Source organism: Myotis lucifugus, unplaced genomic scaffold, assembly GCF_000147115.1.
Source record: "Myotis lucifugus unplaced genomic scaffold, Myoluc2.0 scaffold_23, whole genome shotgun sequence".
NCBI classification, from domain to species: Eukaryota; Metazoa; Chordata; class Mammalia; order Chiroptera; family Vespertilionidae; genus Myotis; species Myotis lucifugus.
This window is the reverse complement of record NW_005871071.1, coordinates 1,247,376-1,263,712: the sequence shown is the minus strand read 5'-3', so window position 1 is coordinate 1,263,712 and position 16,337 is coordinate 1,247,376. Positions and strand designations below refer to the sequence as shown.

Here is a 16,337-nt window from a genome sequence, read left to right as displayed (position 1 = left end):
ACAACAGGTGTGTACTCAGCCTACAGGTTGTGCCCTTTTCTCAGAGCTGGTCCTAGGGTCAGACCAAACCTCAGAGGACAATTTGGCTGCCAGAGGGGGCCAACATTTCCCCCCAGGTATCTCAATCCCATGCACTTGAGGCCACATATTCAGTGAGGAGGTTGAAGGCACACAGAAGAACTGGTATAAGGGAAAAACAGCGTTACCAAGAATGTCAGAGTTCAGACACTTGCTCTTGTTATTGGGGACAACACAAATCTAGCCCTTTTGTGGAATTAGAAAAAGGCTCCTCTGGGAAGATGGGGCCCTGCAGATGCACTTCTAGGTGGATGGACAAGGCCTTGGAGAAATTAGAGAAAGGCACTCTTCCTCCAGGGTAAAGGCAGGCTCTCCCCAGGCCCAGTGAAACTTGGTGAGCAGAGACTGGCAAACCAGTGCTGGGCACAGCCCGCATAACCATATACAGTGGACCTGTTGTTACAGCTTTCTTCACACGGCCTAAAGCGTCACTATTCATTTTTCTTTTCCTACTTTTTCCAGCATCCTGACCCAAGCAATGGGGAGCCAACCAGGAAACTTCCTCAGGGCGTTGTCTATGGTGTGGTGCGAAGATCAGATCAAAATCAGCAGAAAGAAATGGTGGTGTACGGGTGGTCCACCAATCAGCTGAAAGAAGAGATGAATTACATCAAAGATGTGAGTCACTTAAGGATTTTTTTTTGTTTCTGGTTTATACTCTCTCTGTAGCATGCAAGAGGGTGGAGTTGGAGCATTGGTGTGAATGTAACACGTATTTTGGGAGAATTCTTAGCGTTATCACTTTGGATGGGAATGTTTCTACATATCTTTATGGTCCTGTTAAGAGTACAGATGTAGTTCTTCAGTGAGGTCTACAATGAGCTTCTGGGTGTTACTTAGTAGGACTGCCCAGGAGACCAGCGACTTTCTTATTTTGTGTATAGCAGTGGTTCTCAACCTGTGGGTCGAGACTCCTTTGGGGGTCGAACGACCCTTTCACAGGGGTCGCCTAAGACCATTGGAAAACACATATATAATTACATATTTTTGTGATTAATCACTATGCTTTAATTATGTTCAATTTGTAACAATGAAATTGGGGATCACCACAACATGAGGAACTGTATTAAAGGGTCAAGGCATTAGGAAGGTTGAGAACCACTGGTGTATAATATGGGGGCTCTTAATTGGTTTTGCTTGTTCTATTGGACATTCCTAATGAATGAGTTTGGACAAGTGTATAAATTTGGATGATTTTAGATGCAGGTAACGGAAAAGCCAACTCAGAAGGGCAACTTGTCTCGTGTGGGGATTAGTCTAGGGGTAGGTGGCTCCAGGAATGGCATTTTCCAGGCTCTGGTCTATTTCTCTGAGTTTCCCTTGGTTCGTTCCTCCTTCAGCCTCGGGCTCATAGTGTCACCTGAAAACATGACAGTGTCTGGGGAAGAAAAGGAATCTCTCATCTCTGATCACTCTTTAAAGGCCTCCATTAGGCTTCTCCTTATGTCTCATGGGCCAGGACTGGGTCAATGCCCGTTCCCGAATCCATCACTGGTGTGGGAATGGCATGACTGTGGCTGGTTAAGACCAATCAGTTGGTTTGAAACAGACGCTGAAAAGTCAACCCAATAGACATTGTTAAATCCAGACCAATCAATGCCATTTCTTTGAATTTAATATTACATTTCTAATATTTTGAATTCATGTGTGTGTGTGTGTGTGTGTGTGTGTTTTAGAAAATTTGGAAAAGACAAAAATGTAATAAAGAGAAAACAAAATCACCCATAGTTCCACCATTCAACCAGAGCAGTTGTTAGCATTTTGGAGCATTTCCTTCTAAAATTTTTGTACCTATTTATCTGCTATATATCTCCATTTCTCTTTGGTTCTTTGGTTTCTGTAGATTGACCAATGCCTTTGTTGACCAAGCTAGAGTGATTACATAGAGAGAAAATGAGCTTCTGTGACATTTATGGCCCCTAAACATTGACCCATGGACTAGAGGTGCTCATGAGCAGCAGGGCATTGTGGGGCCATGGAGTACCTCATGGGCCTTGGTTCAAGGTCCAGCTCTCTGTTTGGCCCAGCCAACCTTTAGCCCTCTCTAGGCTTCAGTTTGCTCATGCATAGATCATGGAGCTGGGAAGGGACCCTTGAAGTCAAAACCTGTATAGGAGCAGCTTGGACATTTGTAGCCTTCTGTATTTTTCTCATGGAAATGCTTGGCCCTTCATTGAAACGCCCCAGATAACATGACACCGCTTCAGAGGTGAATCTTCTCAGCAGGGTGGAGAGTTGCAAATCACTCAAGACAAAGACAGCAGGTGCAGGCTGGCTGTGGACCAGGATGACATGAGCCCAGCTCACAGGGGTGGCTCTGCCTTGAAGTGCCCACCTCCATTGTGCTCTGCAACTTAAAAGTCGTCTCCAGGTCCCCTTTTGATAGCTGGCTTCAAATCCATCATTGGCCTGCTCCTTCCTACGCGTGTCTATGGGATTGTTTGTCCTCTCTCGCTGGATTCCTGGGTGTTTGCCACCCAGCTGAGGATCACGCCCACTGCCCACTGGTGGGCAGCGCGAGACACTCAGGGCACGGGTGAGACATTCTGCCTGCCCTCGGTGGAAAGTAGTGAGTTTGGCCCCATTTCCCCAAATTGTTTGTAGTTAATGGCAGAAAAGTAGGCAATTATTAATTTTTATTTTCCAATTATAGTTTACATTCGATATTATTCTGAATTAGCTTCACATGTATAGCAAAGTGGTTATAAAATGGTGTACCTCACAGAGTGGTCCCCCTGCTGCTTCCAGTACCCACCTAGCCCCATACATAGTTATCATGATCTTATTGACAGTATTCCCTGTGCTGTAATATGCATCTCCGTGACTATTCTGTAACTACCAACGTGTACTGCATGTTTTCCACATAGCCCCCAAACCTCCTCCCCTCTGACATCTGTCAGTCATTCTCTGTATCTATGAGTCTGTTTCTATTTTGTTGAAAGTATACTATTATTAGAATTCATCTGGGGAAGGCTTGGCATCTTACTTAACTGCCCTCCCAAATCTCCACCAATATCCAGTCACCCCTAATAAACATGTCTGATTTTAAAACGAGCTAATTCTGTAAAAGCAACTTCAAGATTGAGTCCCCTCTGCTGTCCCCTGCATGCCTGTGGTTGCTCTAACCTTTGAGCCCTTCCTGTGGTGGAAGCTCCAGAGATTCCCTGTTCTCTCTGCAGATCCTTGAGTGCTTTGCCCATCCTGGGGGCACCAGATTATTGGGGGAACTGACTTCCAAATTTATGGGTTTTCCAGGACTCATACTCCCCTGCATTACATTCCAGACATTTAATTGGCAGTCAGAGCAGAGCTAGGGAAAATTAGAGGTTGCTTTTGCTTATTGGTCCTCTCATCTGTGTGTTTGCTGACAAGTTTTAAAAATTTTTCTACTTGTAAAAAAAACGTGTGATAGGAAAAGGGGCAGACTTTGCCTGAATTGTGGTTTGAAGGTGATGGGTGAATTTCAACAAAGCATTTTCTCTCCAGGGTTTATTATTTGTATAATTAATACTTGTTAATGATTATAATTATATATAATCATAACATGTTGTTATTATTAACATAATATAATACCCTTGGTTTCTAACCAGATATCAGGAGTGATCTTATTCCTTAATTTCCCAAATTGTCCTGTTCTTAAGATTGTTGTAGTGGTAGGAGGCCCTTTTCTTATTAGGATTTCTTAAAAGATTGGGAAATCTCACATGAAAACGTTATAGCTTGCTCTCTAACCAGCATCTTTGTGGGCTGCAGGTGAGAGCCACCTTGGAAAAAGTAAGGAAGCGGATGTACGGAGACTATGATGAAATGAGACAGAAGATTCGGCAGATCACCCAGGAGCTGTCAGTAAGTCAATGTCTCGGTGACGTGGGCCTATGGAGGGGTGACAGAACCTAGAGCTCCCTCTCAGTGGCTAGTGTCGGAAGGCATTTGAGTTTATGATGTTCTTTATGAGTGGGATCATGTTTTAAATGAACTGAGGGAATTTTATTACAGATTAAAGTTATCGTTTAAAGGATTTTTTTGTTCGGAGCAAGAATACTCTTCCTTATATCAAAGTATTCCCTCCAAGTTCAGGAAGAAGACAAGGAAGCCAGCTGTCACCATATTAATTATCATTGTGTCTGAGGTCCTAGCCAGTGGAATTAAACAAGATAAATAAATTTAGAGGTATAAAAACTAGATAGGTAGGTGTAAAACTATCACTATTTATAAACTATATGATTATGTACCTAGAAAGTCCAAGTGATTCAATGAAAAAAAATTCTATAAACAATAAAAGAAGTCTGTAAAGTAGCAGGGTGAAAAATTAATAGATACAAAGAAAGAGGTTTCAGTGTATAAAAACCAACCAGTTAGAAGAAATAACAGCAACAACAACAAAAAGAACCTACCAAATATCTAGGAGTAAACGGTAACCAGTGGAAAGACATACCACGTGCTTAGAATAGAAGATTCAACATTATAAAATGTCAGTACTATCAAGCTAATATACAAATTTAAGATAAGCCAAAATACCAACAGATTTTTATTTTAAGTTGTTTTTCTACAACTGGAACTGGTGATTTCAAGGAATATAGAAAATAAATATGAAGAGTTGGGGAAATTCTGGGGGGAAAATACCAATGAGGGAGACTAGCCCTACTACCATTACAAGAAACTGAAAAAGCCCCAGAAATTAAAACAGTATTGGCACATAAATAAATAGGCATCAATGAAAAAAATTTAGAAATGTATCCCAATGTGTGACAAATGTAGCATCTCATATAAAGGGAGGAAAATGGACCAGTCAGTGTGTACTGTGGTGACAACTTATGTGCTGTTGGGACAGAATTATATATGAATCAATTCCAGGGAAATTATATCTCTACAATAGAATACAGAGTTGTAAAAAGAGAGAGAGAGAGAGAGAGAGAGAGAGAGAGAGAGAGGCAGTGAGAGAATGAAAAGAGTGACTAAGCTCTTCAAAAGGAGATGGAACGATTACAAAGGTTATAGAGTAGATGACGAAAAAGCAAGATTCAAGATAACGTAATGTAATGTAATGCTACCACTTATGTAAAACAGGGAGGGTAAATAAATGTATCTAGATTGTTTTGCGTGTGCACAAAAAGTTGCTAAAAACATAATCAAGAAAGTAATTAACAGTGATTCTTAGTTGAGGGGCAAATTGGGAAAGGCGATAACTAAGCAGATGAGACTGGGAGATTTATTTTAGTGCATACCTCTCACACTTTTTAAAAGTTTGAACTATGTGACTGTTACTGCATCAAAATTTAAGAAAAGACAACCTTCCTCTGATTTAACCAAGCTAACGCTTGTGAGAAAAGTTAAAAAACAAAATTTGTGATTAATAATCTTGAAGAAAAAAGTCCATGTGTCTATGACATATTCTCCATAAGAGTTAGTCATTGCAGGACCGGAGCACAGTTACAACAGCCACACATCAGAGTTTACTTTACGGCTTGGCTGTGAGAGTATCTGCTTAAGACCTACTGCCTTGCTTATAGGGGCAGGGGTTCATAAACACATCCACCCAGCCATTCTCCCTGGCACGTAGGAAGCGATTTGTAAAATTCTCTCCTACTAATGGAAATTCACTCAGCTAGCCAGTGACGGACACTAACAACTTTAATTAACACTGAAGGATTGGATTTGCTAAGATGAATAAACAGGTCTCGGCTCACCCTTGTTGTCTCATGCCAGAACTGTCACAGGAGCTTGTCTCTCTGTCTACAGCCTCCTCCTCCTCCAGGCCACACCACACACTGCAGCCAGACTGATTGCTAAACTACTGCTGTGTGAACACGCCCTGAACAACAGCACGCCACCCGCTCCGGGTCCTGGCAGGCTGTTTCAGCTCTCTGTCCCATCCCCAGGGTGCACCTCCTGTATCGTGCTGGCTGCTTTCTGTGGCTCTCACAAGGATCACCTTTGAGCCTACCCAGGTCCCTTCCCCTAGCTCTGCTGCCTCCCTGCCCTGCTCTAGCCAGCCCTCCTAAAAGTTCTAGCTCAAGATGGGCCTCTGATGAATTCTCTCAAAGTATCAAATGCACACACCCAACCAAGACAACCCAACAACAGCAGCAGCCACAAAACAACTCTTGAGAAAGGGGTGAGCCCAAAGTACATTCTTTCTAGGGTGGGTAGAAAGAACAATAGGGCCAAGAAGATATTCCAACTGGGTTAGAGTCCCAGCTGTGCCACTTCTTAGCCCTTTGTGTGCAAATTCCTTACCTTCTCTGATTCTGTTTCCTGCCACACAGTGTTGTTGTGAGGGCTGAGGCCCAGTAGGTGAATGTGTACAAATTATCCGAAGGAAAAAATCTTCTCATCTCTCTGGTCTCTGGGTCCTGCAGATGTTGACTTTTTAATTTGAAGCTGTCCATGAACTGTCATTGAGGTGGATGTGGCTACTGTCAGGAGACTCTTCCAGCCCACACAAAGGTTACTGGGGGTGTCTGCGTTGGTTTTGTGAAACTGTCTCTTCTCTCTGTCCAGGTTTCACAGGCGCAGAAGGACTACCTGGAGAATCACATCGAAACACAGTCGTCGGCCCTGGACAGCTTTAATGCCACGAACTCAGCGCTGGCGTCAGACTCCATTGACCTGCAGGTATTCCTCTCGCTGGTCGGTGGGGTGCCGTCTGCTGGAGGGCAGGCAGGCCTAACCAGAGTGGCCCTGTGCCCTTGTAGAAACAAATGCGAGTCACCGAAGAATGTCCTCAGTCCTCACACAGAACCCTTTAAGCTTGGCTGCCGTCAAGGCCGAGCAGGGAAGCTGGTGCAGGAAACTGAGGGAAGCGCTTCCAAGCTGAGCCTCTAAACCAGTGGTTCTCAACCTTCCTAATGCTGCGACCCTTTAATACAGTTCCTCATGTTGTGGTGACCCCCAACCATAAAATTATTTTTGTTGCTACTTCATAACTGTAATTTTGCTACTGTTATGAATCGCAATGTAAATATCTGATATGCAGGATGTATTTAGGCGACCCCTGTGAAAGGGTGGTTCGACCCCCAAAGGGGTCACGACCCACAGGTTGAGAACCGCTGAAAACCTCTGTGTTGCAGTTGTTTTGTCCTCATTAAAATGGGGGTTCAGGTCCCGAGTTCCATGCTGGAGATGTCGCTTGCTCCCTAGGTCCCCAAATGGTCTTAAGTGTCAGTGTTATCAGCCCCCCTCCGCCCCGCAGCCCTGGTTTACAGGAAGTTCCACCCAATCACAGGAAAGAAGGCAACCTGTGTTCATGACTGGCTGTTAAGCACTTTTTCCTAATTTAGAAATTATTTTGCATGAAAAGAAATAATATGCATTTTAAAGAATCTCTTGTTTAGAGATCCTTTCTCTAAAGCCTCAGGATCTTACATTTGTGCAACTGTGTGTGTCCACCCCTTCAAGGGGCTTGCTTTCCTGATTAATTTGATTTGCTGGGAGTTTACTCCTCAGATGCTGCCCATTGCTGTTCTTCCAACTGAGCCCCCCCCCCATCTAACATGCAAATTAATTTGAAGATGACCAAAACAATGCATATATTCACCTGAAGCTGCGGCCCATCCCTTGGCTTTAGTTTTTAAATATGCAAACAGTAGTTTCTGCCCCACCTTCAACTATATGTGGCTCTTATCTTTTTTCCCTCCTCTTAAAAGTTCCATAAGCTATTTCACATCCTCTCTGGTTCCATATAAATAGCTTTTCAGATAAGCAAACAGATTTCCATGTTAGGGTTACCCACTTCCCCTAGAACCTGGTGTTCTCTAATAACAACTGCTGGGGCAGCCTGGCCGCAAACAAAGCGAGGCCAATGTCCCGCAGCGGGCCTGGGCGGGCCCCTTGTTTGGATGTGTCTGGGAGCCTGTTTCTGGTGGGGCCTCTGTGTCCCTCCCTTTTCCTGGCTCTCCATCCCGCATGCCCGTTCCCCTGGCCTCAGGCCAGGCCCTGCTCAATCCAGCAGCCTTTGTGTTCCCTGACTCCTGCCATCAAGGGGGCTCACCAAGGCTCCCTCCCCTTCCCTCTTGGACACCTCATTCCCAGCCAGCTAGGAGACGCTGTGCCTCACCCGATTCACACCTGGTCTGTATCGATGCTGTTTCTGGGCTTCCTTCCCCATGATCCCTCTGATTTGCTCTCTTGCTGTCACTTCAGGCATTTACTTCAGAGGTCAGCTGTTAGGACATGGTCAACCATAACCCAGGTACTTGACTGATTCCCAGTTATGGTCCAGCCTCTTAGCCTTGGGCCAACAGAGGAACCTTATAAGGAAAATATTAAAAACCATTATTAAAAAGGAGAAGGAGAAGAAGGTGAGGAAGAAGAAATAGGGGGGAAAGGAGGGGAAAAAAGGCAGTAAAGAAAGGTACGATCTCATAGCCAGGAAACACCTGAGTCTGTATATAGTTGGCTTCTTACTTCTGCAAGGCCCCAACCTCTTCCATTGTCCATTATACCCTCTTTTCATTGTTATGTACAGCGAGATCAGACCCTTGGTCTGATTTCATAGAACATCAGAGCTGGAAAGAACTGTTGAGATGATCGCCAACCTCCTTGTTTATGTATAAACAGACTGAGGCCAATAGAGGGAAATGACTATCAGGTACCTAGCTAGTGGCAGAGCCAGGGCTAGAACCCGTCTCTTGGTCCAGAGGTAGATTCATGAGCACAAGAGTATCTACAAGTATCTGTAGAGCCAGTGGGACTTGGAAAGGGGTGGTTGGGCCACGTGGTTTCCGTATCCTCTGGCAGCTTCAGTGCTCTGTGATTCCATGCGTCCAATGGCTCCCGTGTTTATTACCATTGAAAATTCTTTTTCTGATTCAAGTATGTTTAGGAATGAGGCTTTTTATTTAAATTGGAGGCTAAGAATTTGGGGCACCTCAGAGACTGATCATCTACAAAGAGGACAAAGGGTTGAGAAAGTGTCCGGCACCAGATCTTCTGATTTAAAATGGTAGATGGCCAGGGGAGGCGCTGGGAGGTGCTCAGAGCCCAGTGTCCAGCGGTAGGCATTCTGGGCTCTGGAAGAGAGTTAACCAAGTAGAACGTGAAGCATTAAGGAGCAACACTCTTCATTTAAACATTCTTGCTGCAGTGGGTGGCCTGGAGCAATAATCAACAGGCGTTTGACACTTGTCAGACACTAGTCTGAGTCACCGAACCCTGTTCCCTGGTCCTCCTTCCCCGCCACCTCCTCGCCCAAGAGAGAAAGGTGAAGCAATACGGGCATACAGCAACCTCCGCCACACTGTCCCTGTCCTGGCAAGCAGTCAAAGCACAGAAGTGAGGGCCCCTGCAAGGAAAAAAGGAAAACATTTCTGTTCTACAAAATACATTTTATTTTCTGATTCCATTGTGGGAATTTGGGAAGTATAGAAAACACAAAGAGGAAAATAAATATCATCCACAATCCTATCACTTATGGAAAACCATTATTTGGATTTGGATGAATTTCATGCTAGTCTTTTAAAATTTTCTCTGTGTAAACACATTTGAACAAACGCTTATACATTTTTTTTTTCAAAATGAGATTGTTCTATACTTACTGTTTTCAAACCCATTTTTCCCAAAGTGAAATCATGTATTATGAACACTTTCCTTGGAAAGCCTCCATTTTAGTCCATTTCCGTCCATCCTAAGCAGTGGCAGGGGCACTGGCAGCAGCGGTGGGGTTTTATGGGGAGGTTCTTGGTCCATCCAACTACAAGGCCACAGAGCTCTTGACCACCAGGGGGGCCCTCAGCCCCTCAAACACCAGGGTCCCGGGTTGGCGTCTCGGTGGCCTGACCTCTACTTCAGTGGTTAATAACAACGATGTCCTCGTGTGTGCATGACTCTGGTCATGTTTTCTCACATCACGAGATCTGTGTTTTTTATTTATTAATTTTAAAAAATTTTCACCCCATTAGAAAACGCTTGTGGATGTTACTTTGGAAAATAGCAACATTAAGGATCAAATCAGAAACCTGCAGCAGACATATGAAGCGTCCATGGACAAGCTGCGGGAAAAGCAGAGGCAGTTAGAGGCTGCGAAAGTTGAAAACCAGCTGCTGAAAATGAAGGTAAAGTAGGGCAAGGGGGGGCGGATAGATTTCCTACTAACTTTTCTCTTCTTTCCTTCTTCTCTCTCCTCCCGTCTTCAGCTCTTCCATTTCCTTTTCTCTGTTCTCTTTGTTGAATTTTCTCACCCTTTTGGGATCAACCCCAGAGGGCTTGGCTTAAAGGCACTAGGAAGTTTCTGTGCTCACAGACCTCAGTCCAGATTGGGGTGCCCATTATGCCCCCACTGGGCGCCCCTGCCTTGGGCCCAGTGGCCTCCAGGGCTGCCAAGACAGTCACTTGGCACTGCTGTTAGTACTGAGAGGCCCTTGGGATGCCCTCAGGTCTGCGCTTTCAGCAGCTTCACTGTTGAGATTTTCTCTGAGGCCCCAGCTTTTCTGTGTGGTTTGACAAGAAAGAGCTGAAGGGCACACAGGAAGACAGCCGATGGTGGCCATGGACTCTGGGCAGTGTCCCTCTTGCTCACCAGGCTGTGCTTAGTCCACTGCCGGGCTCCTACTGCCCTCCCACATTTGAAACCTACTTGACCCACCCTGTACTGTGTCTACGGTGTGTCCGTCCTGGACGTTCCTGTTATTCCAGGGCTGGCATCCAGCATCTGGGTACATGGTTAGGCAGTTTGGCAGACTGGCTCCTTCCAAGGAGACCAAGCGCCTAAGTCCAGCCTGCAGATGCCTGTTTTAGAGACTAATGCGTTACTTGACCCCCAAATAAATAAAGTTACAGGAGTCAGAGCGTTTCACATGACCTGGATGCAGAGGAAACAGGACTCGGGTGACGAGTCATTTCCGAAGTCTGTGTTTGCAGTGGAAATGGGGTGCAGGATGCATTCGGTCTCTCTCAGCTGATGACAGCTCTGTTCAGGATTTTCCATTTTGTGGCTTCTGGGTACCAACGGGTGTCTAGTGACAAGAAGAGTTAGAGGGCATCTTTGCAATAAACATCATGTAACCTGTTGAGGTTGAAGTACACCTCGCTTATCCAGGGTTACATATCCAGCAGACTCAGCATTCTGGAACAAGCGGTAGCTGGAAGGAAGGGCTGCAGACAGCATGAGGTCAATGGCATGAAGTTCACAGGCAAGAGCAGGGCCACGTCCCCCCGAAGCCCTGCCCACCCACTACTCCACTGACTTTTCTCGTCTCCTAAGCTGGGTCTGCCCGAGGCACCAGGAGCCCCCAGCTTAGTGTGGCCCAAACCAGGTGGGAATGTTCCAAATGCAACATTTGGGAAAGCACAAAGGCATGGAAAGGATGAGTCCGAATTTCTTACAGGAGCTTAAGTCTTTCCCAGTGATTCATTGGTTAGTGCAACCAAGGGGGCAGCTTCAACTCCACGTGGACAACTTCTCTTCAACGGCCTCCCCGCTTTTCTGACATAATTTGTGTAAAGTAATATATGAACATACGGGGGGAGGGAGAGGGCGGAGTCAAACAATATGAAAGGTAATCTAGAGATATGCCTGCACCATTTTACATTCCCAGCAGCAGGGTAAGAGGATTCCCGTTTCTCCACATTTGGTTTAATACCTAGGTAAGTTTCCACCTCTTTAAAAATTCGCTCATGCAGAACACTTTTCCTGTTATCAAGTAAGTTAGTATAAGGTGCCACCTTTTAGTTTCTATGCACCTGTTCACCCCCTTTCCTTCTGCCTTCGATCCCTTTGCCCGTGAGTTCCTGCTGCCTCTGTCTTCTGCCGAGCCCGGGCCGGTGGGTCCCCTCCTCTGTGTGTCCACCCGTGACACGTACAGAGTGAGAAGGGCTGACGCCCTGGCACCGGCGAAGCTGCCGCTCTGAAACGGGTGTCTCTGTAGGTGGAGTCCTCCCACGAAGCCAACGCCGAGGTGTTGAGGGAGATGACCAGGAAGCTGTACAGCCAGTACGAAGACAAGCTGCAGGAGGAGCAGCAGCGGCACAGCGCCGAGAAGCAGGCGCTCCTGGTACGTCGTGGTGCGGAGAACAGAGCAGAGCAGGGCTTTTGGTTCTGTATTGTCGCTGAGGTTCAAACTCGGGGGTGGACAAAAGTAGGTCACAGTTGTTAGTATGGAAAATAATTCGAGAACGAATAAATCATAATACCAACTCTGTGTTTGCATACTCACAACTGTATTCCTGCTTGTGCCCCACCCTGTGGTAGGGTTTCTGGTTGGAGTGAGTTGGTGGACTAACTACTGGGTGAGGGCTCAAGGAATTTATTGTTTGCTCATCCACTCCCTTCCCTTCTCCCTCCTTTCCTTTACTCATCTCCCTCCCTTCTCAGAATAGCCCCCAGGCTCTGGCTCTAAATCCATCTCTTTCTCTCGCGAATCTGACCATTCGCCAGCATCCAGGCAGGTCCTGGGCCTGCAGCTGTGTCCTTCCTCTCCCCGCTTGCTCCTCTCTCCCTGGAATTTCCTCCTTCCTGTCCCCGATCCTACCCACATTCCCTGGGAGCCGTGAAAGTGAGGGCCTGCCATTCCCACAGCCGGCAGCATCCTGCCCTTGGGAAGCCCGCACGCTCTCCCCGCCCTTTGCGTGGCCTTCTCTGTACCCCTTATCGGAGACGGGCTGTATGCCTCACACCTTGGCTTCCCTAGGACAGCATTTGTTTCTTGAAGGCGAGGACTCCAGGTCTGCCCTAACCTGTGTCCTTACAGGCGTCATAATGTGCCGAGAGATGGACTGAGCTGGTGCTTTGCAATAAGGGAGAAAGACGTGGGCATTCTGCATTCAACTCCCGATCTGGCCTTCATCCCCTTCACGTTGTTGGCACATACACTGACATTCTGAGTGTCTAGTCAACGGCTAAGTAACCTTCACAGGCTCGTCTTAGATATAAAGACTCAAGGGGAAAAAAGGGGGAAAATGACTAGGCTTATTAAAAAGCCACGTGATGCAGCTAGGCCCCATGTCATGCATTAGCGGCATCGTTAGCAACACCCTGGTTGGAAGTCTAGGGTCTCCATGGCTCTGCTGAGGACAGTGTGTTGCTTTTCCAGGAAGAAACCAATAGTTTTCTGAAAACGATTGAAGAAGCCAATAAGAAGATGCAGGCGGCAGAGATCAGCCTGGAGGAGAAAGACCAGAGGATTGGGGAGCTGGACAGGCTGATCGAACGCATGGAAAAGGTAACAGACACAGTTCCTGTCTATTCCGCTCGCCCGGATGCCCGGCTTTTCCGCAGCCCCCCTGCAGGCCTGTGTGAAGGCCTCAGACGCCCATAGCACTGACAGCTCTCGGCCCTGCAATGTGTGAGTTCAAAGAAAAGACCCAACTGTCAAAGTATGGGAAGTCCACGAATGTTCTAATTTTTCCCTGGTGACCATTTTAATGCTTTAATAAGCATTACATATAAAATTATTTACAAAAATGAATATTTTAGTGGCTCTGCTTTGCTGGGGCCTCAAGCATGAACTTAGTTGCATGGTCAAGTCCTGTTTAGATGTTACATCTGCACCCCAAGCCTGTTGTTTCTGGGAGTGTGTCTGAAGGGTGGCTTTTCTCTGACACCCCACATTTCAGAGTGGGGGTAGCACGTTTCTTCGTGGGTGGGGACAGGGGCTGTGTGGGGAAGGCAGGCGCTCAGCTGAGATAATGAAGCCTAGAGAAAGGGAGGAGGCCAGAGATTAGGCAGAAGTGGAGAAAAGGGAAGAAAGGGTGGAGAGAGGAGAGAAAAGGAAGGAAGGGAGGGGGAAAGAGGGGCCTGTGACCTTTAGCAGGTGACAGCTGACTTCTGGGAGAGGGGTGGTGGCTGCGAGCCAAGCCTGGGACTGATTTCTGGAAAATGGCTCACATGTGAGTTTGCAGAGCAGTGGTGACCTGCCAGGACCCTGACGTATCGGCACCCCGCACTCATGCTGGGTGCTGAGATTCTCCAGGTTGATGATGGTGAGAGGGGGGATGAGGACGTGAGCAAGGCCAACATCTGGGCTTCCTAGCGATCCTGAGAAGAGGTCTCCTTACCCCCATGTCTGCAGCTTAAGCCCCTCCCCTGACAAGGTGAGGTTGAGCCTGAGTGGGAAGGGCATTGAATTCAGTGCCACGGAGCTTCGGCCTTGCTGAGGTTCCCCTCTGGGGGAATATTGGTATTTGGGAGGGACTTGAACAACTAAAGAGTCAATGACCATTTCACCTCTACCCTGGAAAACAGAACCTGTCCTTTATTGAAGAGAGGATGTGAGGTGCTTAAGACCGTCATTGTTGGTGGGAGGTGGTGACAGTGAGGATCAGGCAGCAGGGGCGTATTCTAGGACTCGGGAGGGAGAGCGGGCTCCATGCTCCTGCTCTCCTACAAGAGCGGAAGATGCCCATTCACACACACGCTCCCTCCAGGTGACAATTTGCACATTAGGCTTTTATATATACAGATTATTGTGGAGGCCACAAGTTCTAAAATCAGTGTGTTGGCAGGGCTGGGTTCCCTTTGGAAGCTCCAGAGGAGAACCATTTCCTGGCTTTTCCTAACTTCTCAGACCACTCATATGCCTGGACTCATGGCCCCTCCCCCAGCTTTGGAAAAGCAGGTAGCATTTCCAATCTCTGTTTCTCTCTGACTCTGACCGTCCCTAAAGGAAGGGCCCAAATGGATAATCCAGGGTAATTTTCTGTTAATCACACCTGCAAAGTTCCTTTTCTCAAGTAACATGGCATATGCAGGTTTCAGAGATCAGGATGTGGACATTGTTGGGAGCTATTGTTCTTATGACCACAGCATAGTTTTACAGGTGAACATACCTATGTAACACCCACCCCCCCAAGTTAGTCTATAGGCAATATAGAGCCTCGTTAGTTGCTACAGAAAATAATCAAGAATTTTGCAGTATCACAGGCCACTGATAGAGAGTATTGATTATCATTATTTAGAACTACAAATTTCACAAGGCATCTGAGCCTAGGCTGACAGAATACTGTGAATGGCTTTATCCAAGATGTTTGTCTCTAACTCATAAATATGCCTGGAAACACATGCCAACAAATTTGGCGTTTTTGAGTTCGGTAGGACTCTGGTGAGTGGGTGGGTACAACTCACATGTGTTGCATATGGACTTGAGCTCCCCAGTGCTGGAATTGGCAGAGGTACACGTTCTCTGTCCAACTTGGTGTAATCCATTGGGGAACATGCCAGTGTCTGTCTGTTTTAGGAACGCCATCAGCTGCAACTACAACTCCTAGAGCACGAAACAGAAATGTCCGGGGAAATAACAGACTCTGACAACGGAAGGTAAGATGCAGTGCCCTTTATCTCGTGGTGGGTTCTGATGGTGGACGTGCTGTGTGCTTGTGGGCTCACTTGGTCCTTTCATTTTTCACTCACCTGGTCATCTCTTCCTGCAGAAAACAGTGCTGGAGAGCTTCCCGTATGGAGCTGGTTTCTTTAGGAGCCTAACAGCGCATCCTACAGCCGTGGCACACGTTTTAGTTTTGCACTGTCACAGTGCAAAAGTTCAGGTTACCAATGTTCTCCATAACCTTGAACTCCACAGGATGCACCTTGTTGATGAGAAATCATCAACTATGATTAATATCGTTGGCATGGAAGCTAACTTTAAAATGTCTTTCTGTGTTTCCAAACATTGCTCGGCCAAATCTTGGCTTGTCCCCTGTCTCTGAGTGTACGAAGCCCTGCGTGGAAAATGCAGAAGTAGTGCACAGACTCTTCTAGAAATCAAAAGGCTGAAAGGCCTTGTGTGGCCCCTTAGTGAAGGGGAACAAGGTTGGGATGATTTGAGCATTTGGGGCAAGTTCCTTATCCTCCCCGAGATCTGGGAAACGGGAATTCTTTTTTAAAGGAGGAGGGGGTTGTGCTGATCATAACAGCGTCCATCTCACTGGGTTATTATTATGAGGGACATGTTGGACGTACTGCCCGCCACATAGCATTTGCTGAAAAAATACCCGTTTTCCTTCCTCTTATGCAACTTCAGAGTTTGCGGAGTTATAGGGGTCTTGCCTGGTCTTTATGTAGCGCTGAGGAGGGACCTGGGAGAGGTGGGAAGGGGTGAGCTCACCACCAGACCCTGCACCAGTGGTCCGGTCCAGGGCCCCCGAGAACAGAAGGGCCCATCTGCTGGGTCCTTTGGTTTCTTTGAAACCAGCAAAGTCAGAGAATAATTTTTGCTCTTTTAAAGCCAAAGTGTGAAATGTTGTACGATGTAGTTCAGTCTGTTTTGGTGAAGAGAAGGTCTTTCAACCTGTTTCCCATTCTCCCACAATAATCTCACATAGAACAA

General features: G+C 46.6%; 1 protein-coding gene across 3 annotated transcripts in view; it reads left to right on the top strand.

The window, feature by feature from the left end:
• The window catches only part of MYZAP (myocardial zonula adherens protein), a 69,698-nt gene that overhangs the window by 10,154 nt on the left and 43,207 nt on the right, over positions 1-16,337 (top strand). For all 3 annotated transcript variants that reach the window (XM_023751605.1, XM_014453397.2, XM_014453398.2), the window contains exons 2-8: positions 541-696; positions 3,832-3,924; positions 6,580-6,693; positions 9,978-10,130; positions 11,943-12,068; positions 13,107-13,235; positions 15,249-15,328. In XM_023751605.1, the coding sequence (XP_023607373.1) occupies positions 541-696; positions 3,832-3,924; positions 6,580-6,693; positions 9,978-10,130; positions 11,943-12,068; positions 13,107-13,235; positions 15,249-15,328 (851 nt within the window). The remainder of the gene's footprint in view (positions 1-540; positions 697-3,831; positions 3,925-6,579; positions 6,694-9,977; positions 10,131-11,942; positions 12,069-13,106; positions 13,236-15,248; positions 15,329-16,337) is intronic.